Source organism: Patagioenas fasciata, chromosome 3 (genome assembly GCF_037038585.1).
Source record: "Patagioenas fasciata isolate bPatFas1 chromosome 3, bPatFas1.hap1, whole genome shotgun sequence".
NCBI classification, from domain to species: domain Eukaryota; kingdom Metazoa; phylum Chordata; class Aves; order Columbiformes; family Columbidae; genus Patagioenas; species Patagioenas fasciata.
The window spans coordinates 49,958,584-49,975,141 of NC_092522.1; the positions used below are offsets into that span (position 1 = coordinate 49,958,584).

General features: G+C 39.0%; 1 protein-coding gene across 2 annotated transcripts in view; it reads left to right on the plus strand.

The window, feature by feature from the left end:
• Positions 1 to 16,545, plus strand: part of GNPAT (glyceronephosphate O-acyltransferase) — a 22,755-nt gene extending 6,210 nt beyond the window's left edge. For both annotated transcript variants that reach the window (XM_065833782.2, XM_065833783.2), the window contains exons 3-16: positions 191 to 367; positions 1,208 to 1,337; positions 3,825 to 3,952; positions 4,413 to 4,488; positions 5,090 to 5,241; positions 5,326 to 5,456; positions 6,122 to 6,345; positions 8,821 to 9,066; positions 9,781 to 9,860; positions 12,308 to 12,448; positions 13,332 to 13,431; positions 13,525 to 13,618; positions 14,836 to 14,897; positions 15,935 to 16,545. In XM_065833782.2, coding sequence (XP_065689854.2) covers positions 191 to 367; positions 1,208 to 1,337; positions 3,825 to 3,952; positions 4,413 to 4,488; positions 5,090 to 5,241; positions 5,326 to 5,456; positions 6,122 to 6,345; positions 8,821 to 9,066; positions 9,781 to 9,860; positions 12,308 to 12,448; positions 13,332 to 13,431; positions 13,525 to 13,618; positions 14,836 to 14,897; positions 15,935 to 15,978 — 1,785 coding nt within the window. In that variant the 3' untranslated portion in view covers positions 15,979 to 16,545. The remainder of the gene's footprint in view (positions 1 to 190; positions 368 to 1,207; positions 1,338 to 3,824; positions 3,953 to 4,412; positions 4,489 to 5,089; positions 5,242 to 5,325; positions 5,457 to 6,121; positions 6,346 to 8,820; positions 9,067 to 9,780; positions 9,861 to 12,307; positions 12,449 to 13,331; positions 13,432 to 13,524; positions 13,619 to 14,835; positions 14,898 to 15,934) is intronic.
• Positions 16,546 to 16,558: the final 13 nt, after the last annotated feature.

The following is a 16,558-nucleotide window of genomic DNA, read 5'->3' on the forward strand; positions in this document are numbered from 1 at the left end:
TTGGCTTTCTCTTGTTGGCTGACACTGAACAGATTCTGCATGATTAGATGCATGCTTATCGCATAAAATAAAATCTTGCTGACTATTGTGGTAGTTTTGCCATAATTTAATTGTTGTAGCACATAGAATGGTGTGCATGGGAAAGGGAGTGACATCTGACTGCTGTTTTGTTTGTTTTGTTTCTCTCTAGTTAGCAAAAGAGACGGGCGAATCACCTGATATTATTCAAGAAGAAGCCATGGAAATTCTGGATGAGATGGGTCACAGTATGCAGTTAGGAGCTGTCAGATTTTTTGCCTTTACTCTGAGCAAAATATTTAAACGACTTTTCCAGAGAGTTTGTGTGAATGAAGAAGGAATACAGAGAGTGAGTACTGGTGAGGGGAAAAAAACGGTGTAATATTTTCATACCAGTCACTTGGACAAATACTCTAATCTTTGCTCCAAGTAACAAATATGAAAAATACCCTTTGAAAAAAAAAGTCTGCACTTGTGTTTATTACTGCATTTCTCAATAAGGGGGAGAAAAGACAGATGATACGTGTTTGAGAGGCAGTCAGCAGGACTTTTTGTACATTTTCCAGATGCGTCCTATGGTAAGGAATACTTGCAGTTATGTGTCAATGGTTCTGTTCTATCAGCCACTGAGAGACTTTTTCTATCTGATATCATAAATTTAATAATTGATTTAGCTGAATTGGGGCTGCAAACCTAATGTTATGTGGCTGAGTGGGCTGGCTTTGCTGGAAAACCTTCATACATCTAAGAATGGTGAAACATTGTGCACCTCTGAGGGAGGAGATGCTTTAAGTTTGCCCCAGTTCCCTGGGGAGCTGTTGTCCCCATTTCATTGCAGGGTGATGCTGTTCTGGATGTTACAATGCATTCCCTGGAAGATGGCAATGTCAGGCCTTACAGCCCCTGTTGGGTTTTCCATCAAAAGGGATTTGAATTAGACTGTCATGTAATGAGGTGACCCTGGCTTTTTAGTCCTGTTATGCTTGTGAAACAAAGGTTGCTAGTCTGAAAACCACTCCTCCACATTTTCTGTGGTTCCATGCTGAAAAAGGTATGGAGTATGTGGACAGAGAAACCACCCTCAAATCAGCTTCTGTTTGCTGTAAGCCCTGTGTAGGTCTGTGTTTGCAAATTTCAACAGTCAGTCTGTAAATATTTGAACAATATTGTTTGTACTGTTTTTTCGTAGTTGCAACACGCCATTCAGGAGCATCCAGTTGTACTGCTGCCCAGTCACCGAAGCTACATAGACTTTTTGATGCTGTCTTATTTGCTGTATACGTATGACTTGGCTTTGCCTGTCATTGCTGCAGGAATAGGCAAGTATGTTCTTTTAACGATGTTTTCAGGATTCAGAGAGTTGGTAGCAAGAGGTCTTGTAGCTGCTACTATAAGTAGCTGTGTTTAACTTCTGTTGCAAATATGCATTGTTAAAACCTCCTTGAGTGAGATGCTCACAGCTTCTGAAAGCTTCACACTGGTGCTGAGTCCAATCAGAGGTGAATTTTTTCATAGCAGGTTTGCTTAGAAGTACCTCCTCTCTAGACCCAAGGCTGGGGCAAAGACAGGTGTTGTGAAGAAGGCCTCTCTGTTGCTTTTTTTTATGCTTGGAAACAGGTAGAAACTTGCGAAAGAGCTACTGTGTATGTAGAACCTTTTGTGATACTTTATAGTATACAGTTTTAAATGCAGTCATAGTAGCCAGATATAAAGTGCAAGACGCCTTGCACTTGTTGCTGGTGTGACTGATTCCCTTGAAGCTTTGGCAAAACTCTGTTATGTGAAGTGCTGGGAGCAGAACTGGCTGGGAAATGAAATTTCACATCAGAGGTCACGATTTTGGGCATACTTCATTTTAAAGCAGATGAAGCCAGTATATTTATGGGAAATAATTCTTGAAGACTTTAACAGTAACTATCTTCTGAGTTAATGTGCTGTTTGAAAATACAGATTCTGGCAGCGCTTAACTGAGAAACCTGATCTTGGGAGCCTTGGGTATCCACCAGGTCTTCTAAGGAGGCAGACAACCACCTCAGGTCCGATGCAGTGTGGTACTGTGCACTGGCAAGCTACTGCTCTGCTGTTGTCTGCTCTTCCAGTCAAGAGGTTAGGAAGACCAGTAGAAAATGAGCAGAAGCTGGGAAAATGTGCTTGCTAGGGAAGATGAGGTTCTCCTGGTCTTTGAGTTAGTAGTATCTTGCCTCTGGGTGATGCTGGTTAGATTCTGGTGAATTCAGAAATTGATATCTCGTAGCTGCCCTGATCAAGGTGTTGCAGCTACTTCCCTGTCGTGTATTGTTCAGAATCAGCTCATGTGCTGTCTTAGGTATTGGTGTAATCCTTTGTTGACTTTTAGAATAGAGCTTTTTTTTGAGTTTTGGGTCTCAAACCAGTATCTTAAGATACTATTAGACTAGCTTAGAGGGATTTTTTTTTTTTTTTTAGTGATTAACATTTTTGGAAGTGTTTTGGGGTCAAAGTTCTTCAGAATTAGTGGCTTGCAGCTTGATTATAGTGCTGCATGTGTGTATTATTTTAAATTCCTCTGGAGAAAGCAGAATTCTCTATGATTGCATTTACTACATATTGTGTTAGATGTTCACAAGATGCGGTTTACAAACTCACTTTCAAAGTGATACTTGTACTGAGTGGAGAGATACTGTCCTGATATAGATGGTGCCTCTCCTTTGTTTGTTGTTGCTTGGCTTCAAGCAGCATGTGGATAGGTCTGAGGGGATTAGCTAAGGGAACCAGTAACACCAAAGTACCTGCTCATACAGAACATTAGACGGAATTGAGCTGGTACTGGGATCACATTTCTGTCTCAGGTCTTGGGAGCAAGTCAGATTAGAGGCATGGAGCTGGTGAGGTGGTGTGGGCTTGAGGGCCATGAAAGGAGGTGTTTCAGTCCCAGTTTGTGAGATGGCAGTGTGTGGTGGGGACAGGCTGTGGGCATGCAGCCAGCATCCTGGTGAGGGGCTGAGAGTGTAGCAGGAGGGTGCAAGTAGGGGAGGGAACAGAGTCTGTGCCTTAGTGAGAGAGGGAGGATAGTAGGAGAGTAAGGGAAGAGGATGGACCTCCGCACATGGGAAGCTCTGACAGCTGCTATTGCTACCCAGAGTCCTGTAGCCAGTTTCCTTGTGTGTATTTTTCTATTCTATATATATCTCACATATATGTATGTGTGTGACATATGACCTTTGCAAGGCAGTCATTGTCAGCGTTGCAGCTGGAAATGTGAATTTGTTTTATTCAGTGAATATCTGTTCTCAGGTGTTTTATGGATTGAGGTATCAAGGAGGTTGAAGTGGCACATGGCCAGCTGCCATGTAGATTAGTTTTAAATGCTACCTTAAGAAATTTGTTAATGTTAAGTGTTTCCTGGTTTTGATAAGTTAAGCATTAACCATCATTGCTTAAAACTAGAAAACTATAGCTGGTTGATCAGTTAATTTCTGTGTGTTTTAGGATACATTCAGTAGTAACATCTTTCTGAACATGAGTGAGAAAATGTACTTCAAAAACTTAGTCTATATTATGGTTGAAATTTGGCCATCTAAATTATGAAAATAAATTGCTCTAAATGAATGCTGATTACAAAAAAAATCGAAAACATTATAATATGCCATTCATGTCTACATAAGTCTCGCTAGACGAGGAACTTGCAACAACAGAATCCTTGAAAGAGGTCTTCTTTATTCTGCTAATTCAATCAGTGTATTAAAGAAAGTGATTCATTCTGCTGACTGATATTAATCAACAAGTTTTGTGTGTGTGGTTTTGTTTTTTGTTTGATTGTTTTTCAGATTTCCTAGGAATGAAAATAGTGGGTGAGCTGCTACGAAGGTCAGGTGCCTTTTTTATGCGACGTTCCTTCGGTGGAAACAAACTCTACTGGGCAGTGTTTGCAGAATATGTAAAAACAATGTTAAGGGTAAATAAATTGCTGAACTCTCAAAATGTATGCTTAAGAAATACTTTGTTGGAACAATTCATGTGAAATATGCACAGTTATAGCTATGTGATTGCAAGTCTTCACTGTGATCTGATTAAATGTATTTTACCTCAGGATTGCTGTAGGTGAAGATCACGTGTGTGCTCTGTTGTTACTATATTCCAGCAGTAGGTGGTACACAAATTGCTGCTCATCAGTTGCCCAGTTGCTCGTCACGTACCCATATCTCATGACAGACACAATATTTTTTTTAATTTAACTACATGGTGTGGCAAATGTGATGGATGAATACAGGCTTAGAGATGACTGCAGTTAAGGCATGCATGGCTTCCATTTAAAAAAATTACTTACATTTTAAGTACTTTAAAACTATTTGCAGGCAGTAAAGAATAAATGTTTTTATTTTTCTGACCAGTTTTTGTTTGTTTTGCATTCAAAGGGTGGCTATGCCCCAATTGAATTTTTCCTTGAAGGGACAAGAAGTCGCACTGCCAAGACTCTGACTCCAAAGTTTGGTAGGTTGTTGAAAACTTGTAACTTTTAATGATTATTAATGTTTTCATTAGTGGCTACGTGCCTCTGAAGTTCTTCAGACAGCAATGGAAGTTAAAGTGATAGGCAATTGGTGAGGTCTGTTATAGTGAAAAACACTATGGTTAGGTTTTCAAGGCTGTATAAAGAATGGCAATACACGTGTCTTGCACTCTGCTGCTTTTTCTCCCCTTGCCCCATTGTGTACTTAATTGCGTAACTCTTCCCCATTTTCTTTTTAGAAAATAGGTGTCCTCTTAGCAGCAGAGAAATATTGTGAATAAACTGAAAAAGTAATGGGGAATCTTTAGAAGGAAGATGCTGTGCCTGCACAGAGCAGTGCTGCTGAAAAGAGCGCAAATAGTTGTCCAGATGCATTACTTACATTTATGTTCTGTTTTAAGGCTTGGACAACATCTTGTGCTTCTGCTTGCTTGAAGAACAAGCACAGTGCACACATTTTTTCTAAAATACAATGTTTCTAAAATGTGAAGATACCTTTTTCAAAATTAAATTTCAGATGCTTCTCCCTCCTTGGAAGACAAGTGATTCACTTTTAAAAAATTTTTTTTTTTCAATTTTCAGGTCTTCTCAGCATTGTGATGGAACCATTTTTTAAACGTGAAGTCTTTGACACATACCTTGTTCCCATCAGCATCAGCTACGAGAGGATATTAGAAGAATCTCTCTATGCCTATGAACTCCTAGGAGTCCCAAAGCCCAAAGAATCTACATCTGTATGTAAATCCTTCAGAACACAGGGGGATGTACATGTACCCTGTAGCACTAAAATTTGAGTTTTGCTCTTCTCGTTTTCTTAGGGGTTGTTAAAAGCCAGAAGAATCCTCAGTGACAATTTTGGTACCATACACATCTACGTTGGCCAGCCAGTATCACTTAGAACCTTGGCATCTGGAAGAATCAATCGGTGCCCATACAATTTGGTCCCCAGGTACCACATCTTTCCATGGTGTATGCACAGGAAATGTGTTTGCTTACTTCTCACCTATATAAAATAATTAAGATGTTCTCTTGTACTTGTTTTCAACTTCTCTCATCTCCCCTCCATCTGAATATTTAGACTGCTGAACCCATTTTGTCTGAGCAGAATCTTATCATGCTTGTGGTTGGGTGTTTCTAAAACATGTTACTTGCATGGCTTTGTACTTTGTTGGGAAGTTTCCATTAATGATGATGTATCAACCATGCAAAGCTCTCCTTTCTGAGAATTCAGTGGTTTTGCCATTTAAAAGACCTTCCTGTCTCCTTGCTTTAGTACTGCAAACTGTTATGTGACCACGTGCCAGGGAGCTGTAGCTATGACTAGATTGGGTGGCTTTTGCAATTTGTTACATAATGCTTTTGTTTTTTTTTTTTTTTAAGGTAGCAAGTGTACAGCATCAATACAAAGATCTGTTTTTCAAATACTATTGTGAAACTACTGATGTTTTGCTCTGTACCTCTATTCTATGTAGCACATATATAGAATCATCCTCCAGATGTTAGGTGCTGTGAAGTAGTTATGGATCTGGAAGCAATACAGAAGAAATAAGGAAGAATGTGATGTATATTCCAGGTTTTGGAGGTCTTTACCTTGAACTGCATTTTTCCTTTCAGGCATCTTCCCCAAAAGCCATCTGAGGATATCCAAGAATTTGTCAGTGACGTAGCTTATAAAATGGAGCTCCTGCAAATAGAGAACATGGTTTTGAGCCCATGGGTGCTAGCCGCTGCTGTCCTACTCCAGAATTTGCCAGCCATGGATTTTGAACTTCTAATAGAAAAGACCCTGTGGCTTAAAGGCTTAACACAGACTTTTGGAGGATTCCTTGAATGGCCTGGTATGCAGATAAAGTGTTATTTTTATTTCTTTTGCTGTTTATGAAGGATAAATTGTATTTTCTTGGAAGCAGTGTATGGTGACAGCTTTACAGAATGTTTTCCTCAGAGCTGTAAATGGATTTTAGGATATGCCAAAAAGTGATGCTAAAATCTGACAGGTGATGATTTAGCCTGTAGAAGAGAATACTTTGAAAAACAATAAGGTGGAAGCAGAATGAATATTTTACTGTTATAGCCTGAAGTGTGGAATGAGGGGGGAATTATACGTTACCTGTATTAGACTACTGAGGTTTGCCTAGTGTCTCTTTCCAAATCATGTGTAAGTCACAGGCAGTTACGGATGTGCAGCAGTTAACTTGGTATAATGCTGTTTATTGCTTGATATTGACTATAGTACAAGTTGTTACTGTGACAAAGAAATAGTGAAAACAAATGGGTAAGAGAAAATCAAAACCTAAAGTTGTCTATTTTTAGGTTTCACTTTATCCCCAGAAACAGTGATGACTTTGGGGAGAAGGCTTCTTAGGTGGTTTTATTTATAGATTTATATGCACACGCATAATGTGTATATTGGCTGAAGAAAGGTTGATTCTCCTTCCAAACTTTCTCAACAATTGTTTTAAACTTCCCTCTGTGAGCCAAGGTGGCATAGATAATTAATTTTAAAGCCTCAGGATGTAAGTGGCAAAGCTAGCAAAGAAAAATCATGTGTAATGCATGTACATTTACTGTTTCGCTGTAGGTAGACTTAAACCATTGATATTTGCTTTTGTAGTCATGTAGATAATCCAGGATCCCTCTCAGTACTGCCATAAAGAGCTAGGAACAGGCTACGGTTACAACAGACTCTGTCATTTCTGGAAGAAAACCACTTCTCCTTTCAGGGGTCTGCACTGCAGTGAATGCAGACAAGGTCTGCTCCTGCCAGGCTGGTAAAAAGAAGAATTTCGTGGCAATATTTAAACATCATTTAGAACCTTACTGCACAGCAAGCTGAAAAACATAGCACATTTGGATTTGCTTATTTACTTTGCTTATTTTCTTAGCAACAATGAATAAGCTTTTGCTTTAATAGAGTTGTGATGTAGTCAGGGAATAGCAAATAGGCAGGGTAATGAAATAAAGGAATGACAACAGCTGAGCAGATTTTGTTGGAGTGTGCTGGCCCCGCTCTAGGCATCAGTTGCATAGAAACAGGGCTTGTTGTTTTGTTTTTGATTGTCAATAATTTGAAAGAATAAATAAATTTTTAAGGCTAATTTGGTGACATCACCAAGTCAGCAACTACCTGTACCCTGTCTGTTCTTCTGTCTCCAAGCAGCTAGTTGTTTCTGCCTTTGTCGTGCTGGTTGGTTGTTACAGGCAGAACATCTGCTTGGCTGTTAGAAATTTTCTGTTAAAAACAGGAACTGCAAAATGACTTGCTTAGAGTTCTGCTTCCTATTATATTGAGAAACTTGGGAGCTCTATCAAAACTGGAACAAAGTAGGCTGAAGGAGCAAATAAGATGCCTGGAGATACTACATGAAATCTAAGGGGAAAGAATATTAAATATATTTATTTTCTGTTAGGGGCTATATTGATTTTATATACTTGTATTGTGAACACGCAAGTTGTATTTTAGCATTCAATAGGAAGTATTTATTGCTTCTTTCCTTGCTTGATGAAGAGTTCACATTTGATGCAGGGAATGTTTTTGTAGTGTTTAAAGCACAAGGTATTCTAAAAACATTAGTATATTTTCAAGACTCGAGATGCTGTTCTTTATCCGAATAAAGTTTGTGGTGTGTCATGCTGGCCAAAGCCCACAGATCTGTAAAACTCATGTCTGCCTTCAAAGAACTTTTGTTATTTGAAAAAACAAACCCACAAAAATACTACACAGAACTAAAAACAAATCACACACTTCCTTGCTTTAGGCATTTTAAAAAGATTGTTGTACAAAACAAGAAGAGATTTCAGTTTAAGTTCAATCTGATTTATCTTTGAGCAGGTGTATTATGTAACGACACTTAAGTTAGATGAGGCCTTCCTTGTAAATGAGAGTTGAGGAGCAACGTTATAAAGACTTGTGCATCTGATGTACAACTTGTAGTGTCAGAAACACCTACACAAAAGTATGGTCTCCATTTCCTTACTGATGAATGTGTCCATCAAACAGATGTATCCTCTTTTATTTGGAGACTCAGCATACTTGTTCTAGAGACAAAGGAAGTATTTGTCATTGTTAGCAAGTGGAAGAATTTAAAGTGCTTTAATTACAGAAATGTTTGAAATTTGTTCTTGCCATCTCATACTGTGCCTAGGCTTCCAGTTCCTGGTATGGATTATTTTAGAACATCTCTTTAACTGAACGTTTGGTGTAATAATTGGTCTTCAGTGATAACACATAATGAAATACTGGTGCATTTTAGGCTGTTTTCAATAGTTATGTTCCCTTTTGCATCTTGCCAAGTGTTGTGTTTTCCTGCTAGATAACCTGTGTGCCAAAAAAGCAGTCATGTCTGGCCTCACCCTGCATTCCAATGTTGCTCAACTTGTCGATGGCCACGTGGTCCTGAATGACAAAGGGATGGAAAATGGAGCTGTAGGAGAAGTTGTCTTTAAGCGTGCCCTGGCCATCCTCATGTGTGCCACCTACAGAAACCAGCTGCTGAACGTGTTTGTGCGCCCATCTCTGGTGGCAGTTGCCTTGAAGATGACATGCAGCTTCAGAAAAGGTACATTGGGGTGGCTCTGAGAGCCCTCTGTCTTTGCTCCTTGTGCTTTCAGCTGAGAGGAGCATAAGGTTCCTGCAACTGCTAGTGGGAGCTAGTGGGATACCTTACACTCGGGATAAGGTCCTGTGGCATAAGGTGGATGTGTTGCGAGGGGATGGGGATATTTTGTTTGCCTTTTTTGTTTATTTACTCTTTGTTACCTTTGAAAGTAGGTGTGTTCTGCTGAGAGGGCAGGGTTAGATGAACTGATCTCGATTCTTAAGTGTCTTGCTGGTGTTTAGCAGACCAGCTTTTTTAGGTTACTGGTTACACACGGCTCACACTTGCATACAGTGCAGCCAGTTCTCAATCCTTCTTCTCTTCTCACTGTTGCTTTTGAAGCACTTTAGTGTTTTCCAATACTTGGCTCTTCAAGAAATTTTTCAGAATACGTGCCTTAGTTTTGTGCAGCATTTGACTATGTGGTATTTAATGCATATTCTGAGAAGCTACAATCCCCTACTCTTTCCTTTTGGTAACTATTCAATCAAGTGCTTTGAGTACTTGCTGTTCTCTTGTGGTGGTTTCTGCTGTATATCTATGTATGCTTTTAATGTCAAGTCCAAATTTTATTTGAAGTAGGTACTCTCTCTAAAATAAGGAGTAAATGGCTTTTCACTTGAATGTTTTAGGTTATGTTTTTAAACAATATTACTTTACAATATTTTTTTTCAGAGGAAGTCTATAGCTACTTCAGCTTCTTGAGAGATGTTTTTTCTGATGAGTTCATCTTCTTTCCTGGCATTTCATTGAAGGTAAAAACATCCTTTATACAAAAATACTGGTAGTCAGTAACGCAGCCAACTACAATAGCATCTGATTTCAGGGCTCTGCCAAACAAGTGCTGTGTGATAAACACCTACAGTGATATCAGTTTGATCTGTAAGTGGGAGGGAGAATTTAAAAAGGGGTCATTTGTTTAGTTGCAAAACATTGTCTGAATCCACAAGACTGCATATGCAACCTTCCCAAAACCAAAAATCCTAAAATTGCCCAATTCTGAACTATTAAAATTAACTGTAGCAGAAGTTTGGGTGTTTTTTTTGTGTAAAACTACCAGTCTTCCAGCATGGATATAAAAAATATAAGTAAGGTAGTCTTTTAAATGAAGCATAAATACTGTCCTCTTGCTCTGCAGTTATGAAAGAGACCTTAGGCTGTGAAGAAAAAAGTGTTAATGTAGACTTAATTGAATATTGTCACAAAGTGTGTTCTTTCAGCACAGAAACAAAACAGGAATTCTCATTGAGGGTACACCAGGAAAATTTTTCCTAAAAGCTCTTGCAGACTGTAGCAGAGAGGCACTGCTGCTTTTTGAGAAAGACAAACTGTAGGTATTATACCAATTAATGATCAGCCATTGTATGCTCTTGTTATCTTTGACAAATTGAGTATGCAATTCTAAATTTAAGAACCTATTGTCCTCTGGTTGATTATACTTCTTTTAGTGCAGCTGTGGTCAGTTGTTTTGTGTGGCTCCATGTGTGGGATCTGTGCTGGCTGGGGTGCTAGGGGACTGGGCCAACCTCCAGTGTCTCATCTGCTAATGTGCCCTCCGTACCCACCTCTGCATCACTGCACAGCATGGCAGCATCTACCCTGTAGTGTTTATATAACGGCTCTTATGCCCTGAACTCTGAAGGTTTCAATGTACCTGTGCATTAGCAAACTTTTTTTAATGTGTTGATGGTTCATGGTTGAGTTCTTTTACCTTTTTATTACTGGCATTTATCTCATGTAGATTCAGACAATACATCGTGAGCACTATGAGGGAAGTACTTATAGTAAAGCCTGATTTAAATTTCAGGAGCCAAAATCTTCTGCAGAGTGTGAAGGTTCTCGAAGTGAGAACTTTCCTAATGGTGTAACAGTGTCCCTCATAGAGTCTTACGGAAGCTTTAGTTGCATCCTATTTGCTTGAAAAGTTTCCCCTCTTTTCTCCCCCCACCCTATACAACCACTTCTTGGACAAAGTCAGGGTTGTTCCCACGTGCTGCCTGATGACAGGGCTCAGCATGTCAGTACGCTCTCTCGACCCAGCTGGGTGCAGGGGAGCTGTGTGAGCTGCACAAGTTGCAGGCAGCGCTTTGCTCTCCGCAGGACTCACTGTGTGAGTTTGCGCCCATCCTGCTGGGTCAGAGCTGACTCTGGGCCAGCCAGCTGGAAATGCAGGTGAGCACAAGTTTGTAAGTTAAAAAAAACCCACACACCTGCTTCAGCATCACGCCCAAAATAAACCGGTACATCCAGGTGTAGTTTTTATTTGGATTTGAAAGTGATTATGTGTGATTTTTATCAATGCTAAGGTCAAATATCTGATGGTGATATTTGTGATCTTCACTATGTTAAGAGATATGTATAATTTTCATAAGAATATTCAAGACTTGCAGCTATATTAAAATCTCATCGATTCTTATACAGAAGAGAACTGCGCCTTTTTTAAAGGTTGATTGGCACCGCTTGTTTAGTTTTCATTCTTAGCAGTTCTTGCCTCTTGCAGCTTTTTTATTTTTTAAGTACCAAACTCAAGCAGGGAACAGGAGGGTGACTGGCTATGCCTGACTTCACTGCAGAGAAATGAAAGAGTCACTATAATGTTAAGGGCTTTCTTCACAACCCACCCCTGTACTCATCTATGTGTCTGTCATGTTTGTGCCCCATCCTCTTGTGTTCTCTGTGTGTCCCGTGTCCCCTCCCCCTTGCACTGATATTGCCAGTAAAATGATTTTGTCATTGACATTTTCATAATTTTAAACTTTTGGCGATTGTGTTGTCTCTTTTGTAGAGGGTAGGTCAGTGAACTGTGTTATGATTTATTGCAAACAGTGGATGTAAGATAAAGGCAAACCCTGACTTTAAAAATAAATAAATACCACCCATAGACAAAACCCTAAACCACACAACCTTATTCTTACAAAATCCTGAGGCAGCTCAGGCTGGCTGTTACAGCAGCAGCCACAGCTGCTTTCTTTGCTCTTAGGCCTCGTGCATGGAGATGCTGCTGTGTTTAAGAACACCTTCCTGATGCCTTTTTATGGGGTTATATCTGTTATACAGGAAAATTTTGGTTTGAGTCTCTTGAGAACCAAGTTCAGAAACAGAAGTAGTGTGCTGTTGTGTGGTTTTTGCTGTTGATTTTGTGAGGAAAGCTGGCTGTGCTTATTGTAGATGTTAAAATTTCAGTTATGCTTCTCCCTTACAGGATTTTGAAGAAGGATGTTTTCTACTCACAAAATGTGATGCCATTCAAACAGATCAACAGGAAATCTACCCTACTGACAAAGGAAGTGTTATAGTATCTTTCTTATCAGCTCTGTTGAGACCTTTTGTGGAAGGTTATCAGGTATGTTGTTCTTTGGAAAATTATCTTTTTTTTTTCTCCTCTGTTTTATAGGTAAACTATAGGGAGAGCTGTGATACTTCTACAGTATAAACAGTGACTGTTTTCGTGGCTGGGTGCAATAATTGAGAAACAGCAGTAACAGATATCTTAAACATCATCAAGATGCCGACTTCAGCTTTTGGCTCAGACTCTTCCAATTGACTAAAGCAATAACTACCTTGTAATGTGATGGCCCATTGTGGGTTTATAATTTAATGGGGAGTGTGGTGCTACTGGTTTCATTACTCTTTCTTACAAGGAGCTCTTGCTTAATTCATTTATGTGGGCTGTCCTGCCAGGTGTGGAAATGAGTTTGCATCTTGTATCTGATAGCTTTCTTTTGGAGTTATTAATTTGATCTGTATCTCTTTAAATCACTTTGTTTTCCAAGGTTTTAATAAGACTACACACTTATGCTCCTGTAATAAGTAATGTACACAAAAATAGGAGGCTAAAATCTCTGGTATGTCAACATAACACTGGTGGGAATGTAGATGTTTGAACCTAGTGGAATCTGTTAGTGATCTGATGTATGACTTGGGCTGAACTGTACTGATTTGCCCAGTTTTTCCCACTTGTAAAACAGGTATTGCCTTAAAAAATAATACTGGATAATACAGGAATATTAAATTGATATCTAAGGTATCTATTATAGTAATACTGAATCTTTTAATATTAGGGTTCTACGCTCATTAAACAGTAATAAAAATTTCACATGCTTTGGAGTTTCTCTCCTACACTTTTCGAAGTGTAATAATGTTACTTCCTTATGATGGCTTGTTTGTAATTAATAATAAACCGATAACCAAAGGGAAAGAAGTGCTAACTTTTTGGTAAATGTTAGTTAATTTTCAGATACCTCTCAAAGGAAACAAAAGAAGTCTTTACTGAGAAGCAGTTTGTACCTGGAGTCCGCAACTTTGTTTTTCAGCTACTCGAGAAGGGTGTGTACAGCCTTTGCACAGTATGATTTTAAGTTTAGCGTGTTAATGGATAGTAATAGAACTTTTAATTGTGTTTCTGCTTTTTCTTTGTAGGGAATACACAGTGTTATGAAGCACTGTCTTCTGACATGCAGAAAAATGCCTTAGCAGCTCTTGTGCAACTAGGGGCAGTGAAGAAGAAGAAAATGTACGTAACATCACCTTTTTGGTATATAGAAGTCAGCGTGTGCCCTTACTGGCAATTCTTAATGGCTGAGCTTTTAGTATGAAGGAGAACAGTAGAACCCTGACTGCCTGAGCACCACTCAACTGGAGGTTGATTGGCTTTACTTGAGTCATGGTGAAGACCCAGGTAGTTCCTTTCTGTACACATTGTAGAAGCAGAATGGCAGCCCCTCATAGTGAAGATGCTCCTGTGGGACCCAGCAACAAAATCCATTAATTCACTAGGAGGCTGCTTCTGATTCCTTTTAGCTTTTGGTTTTCAAAGTTTTTCCAAAGGCTTTGATAAGCAAAGAGAACATTCCTGCTTATTTTTAATAAGTTACTCTGTGTTTTAATAAGTTTTAATGAGTTACTCTGTGTGTTACAGTAAGGCACATCAGGCAATGTAAGCAATAATTAGGAATACTACTAATTTTTGGAGGGTTTCAGCACTGACATCTTAAAGTAATTTGACTGAAAACATAGACATTGAAGCGTTTTGACACAATTCATAGTTTATAGGCCTAAGATTAAAAACTAGCTATTGTTATATAAAAATATGGTGACATGCATTTCCTGTTATCAAATTAATTTGTGTTGTGGTGCTCCTTACTGTATTTAAAAATATAGCCATGGAAGTCCCTGATACGACAAGTTCCCACAATGTCTTGAGTGTTTCACAGGAGGTAGTTGCCAGCTGATGACCCTGAGCTGTTCTCTTATGCCTCTGTTCAGGAAATGAATTCGTTAAGGTCTGTAGTGCTCCTGGAAAATGCACCAAGTACTGTGTTTCTTACGTCCCCTGCCATGTCACTGTGCTAAACAGATATCTGTAGCTAAAGTCTGCTTTCAAGTAAAATGAATAAATCAAGTGCCACAGAGTTCGACATCAGCTGTAGATTTGGTTCAGTTTCAGAGAGATAGTCTAGAAAATTATATGATTCAAAACAAACAACTGTTCTCTTCCTGCAGTTGTCCCTAATAAAAATCAAGGGAAGAAAGAGACATGAGGACTGTGAACAAGAGGAAGGATAAAGAAACCATAGTTGAAGCCTGTCATGTCCTTAAAATTAATATGTATGCTGGTGGGATGAAAATTATGATGTAATTATGAAAATGTTTAATTCAGGTTATTTGTATAGAAATGACTGGAATAAGAAATATTCATTGAATAAACTTTTTTTTTTCTTCTAACTGCAGGTCCAATGGATTCGCTTATGATGTAAATCAAGAGGCTGTTAATAAAATCCTGGATGTATTTGGTAAGTGTTCTCTAATTAATCTGAAGAGAGTTTCTGGAGTTACGTGCATTGTCCAAAGTAATTTATATGTTAGCTGTAGTGTTTTTCCCTAGTATAGAATCATAGAATAATTTCAGATGGGAAAGACTCTCAGGACCATTGAGTCCAACCATAAGCTAACTCTAGCACTAAACCATGTCCCTAAGAACCTCGTCTAGAGGCCTTTTAAACACATCCAGGCCTGCTGACTCCACCACTTCCATGGGCAGCCTGTTCCAGTGCCTGACAACCCTTTCTGGGAAGAATTTTTCTCTAATATCCAATCTAAATCTGCCCTGGTGCAACCTGAGGCCATTTCCTCTGGTCCTATCACTTGCTACTTGGGGGAAGAGCAGTAATTCCATAGATTTATCTGTATAAAAATCCTAACAATATATTTTTTTTTACAACACTTTTTCTAGAGTCATTGACTTCAGCTTTGAGTTGCCCTTTTTTATTTGAAATACTGTGCAACCCAGTGGACCAAGGGAAATAAAGCAAAAAGTAGTTTAATGGAGTGGTATCTACAGCATTTTCATGAAATGAAATTTTCATGAAACCTCAATACAGATGGGAATGGGTCTCAGCCATCACCATCATCTCAGTCACCATCTTAGACAAGGCTGAAATCCAGAAAGGTGAAAACAATATAGCAATTGGTATAGCCCTTACACTTAGCTGTTCAAAGTCTCAAGCTAAGGAAGTCCATACAGTTAAAAGTATGTAGCTCGATCCCTGCTATGTTGAAAGGAAAGCACCTTTGTTAGGAATCAGCTCAGCAGCAGCAGAGGAAAAGGATCTGAAAGAGTCTGTGGACTCTTCATTAGTATCAGCTATAGACAAGACCTGTCAAGAAACACAGACAATCAATCAGATGAATTTGAAATGAAATTGAAAATACTTTTATATACATTTATTTTATATTTATATATATAAAGCGCCTATCACCATATTGATAAACATTCTTTTGAACCACTCTGATGGCGGTTTACCTTTTTTTTTGTGTGTGTTTTTGTTAGAGGCTAGGATACCTGTACAGAAACCTGTGGCTGCACGACTGTGAGTGGTTCGTGATGTGACTGGACGTACGCGCTGGCTGTGAGCACCGAGCACCCCCAGCCGAGCAGGGAGGGGCAGGCAACAGTGTCCCCTCACCTGGCTGTCTGGGGGACAGAAGGGATGGAGAGGGTTTTCCAGCAGGGCAGCTCTCCATTGCCACTGACAAACTGCTGCCACCCAGGGTTAGATTTGTATTTGTATCCCTACTCTGTGTTTTTTTTTTTTTTTTTAAAAAAAGGATTAAACTTTTTTTTTTTTTTTGGTAAATCTTTAAAGAGATGTGCATAGTAATGGCTACTTAAATACATTTTTCTAGACTTGTAACAAGGAATGTGAATCGTTTCCAATATTTAATGGATGTGAAAATGTAACAGGGAATTAAAAGACTTGCTGTTCAAATTAATATTTAGAAAAATATGTTGCGGGCTGGCTACATGTAAGATAAGGCCCTCATAAGCGAAGAGCACAAATCAAATCTCGGGCAATAACCAGAAATGCTAATTGTTTCTTATTTTAATTACTTCACGAATGTTATAGTTAAAAAATGAATTAAAGCGGCGTGGTTAACGTGTCTGTCATGTCTC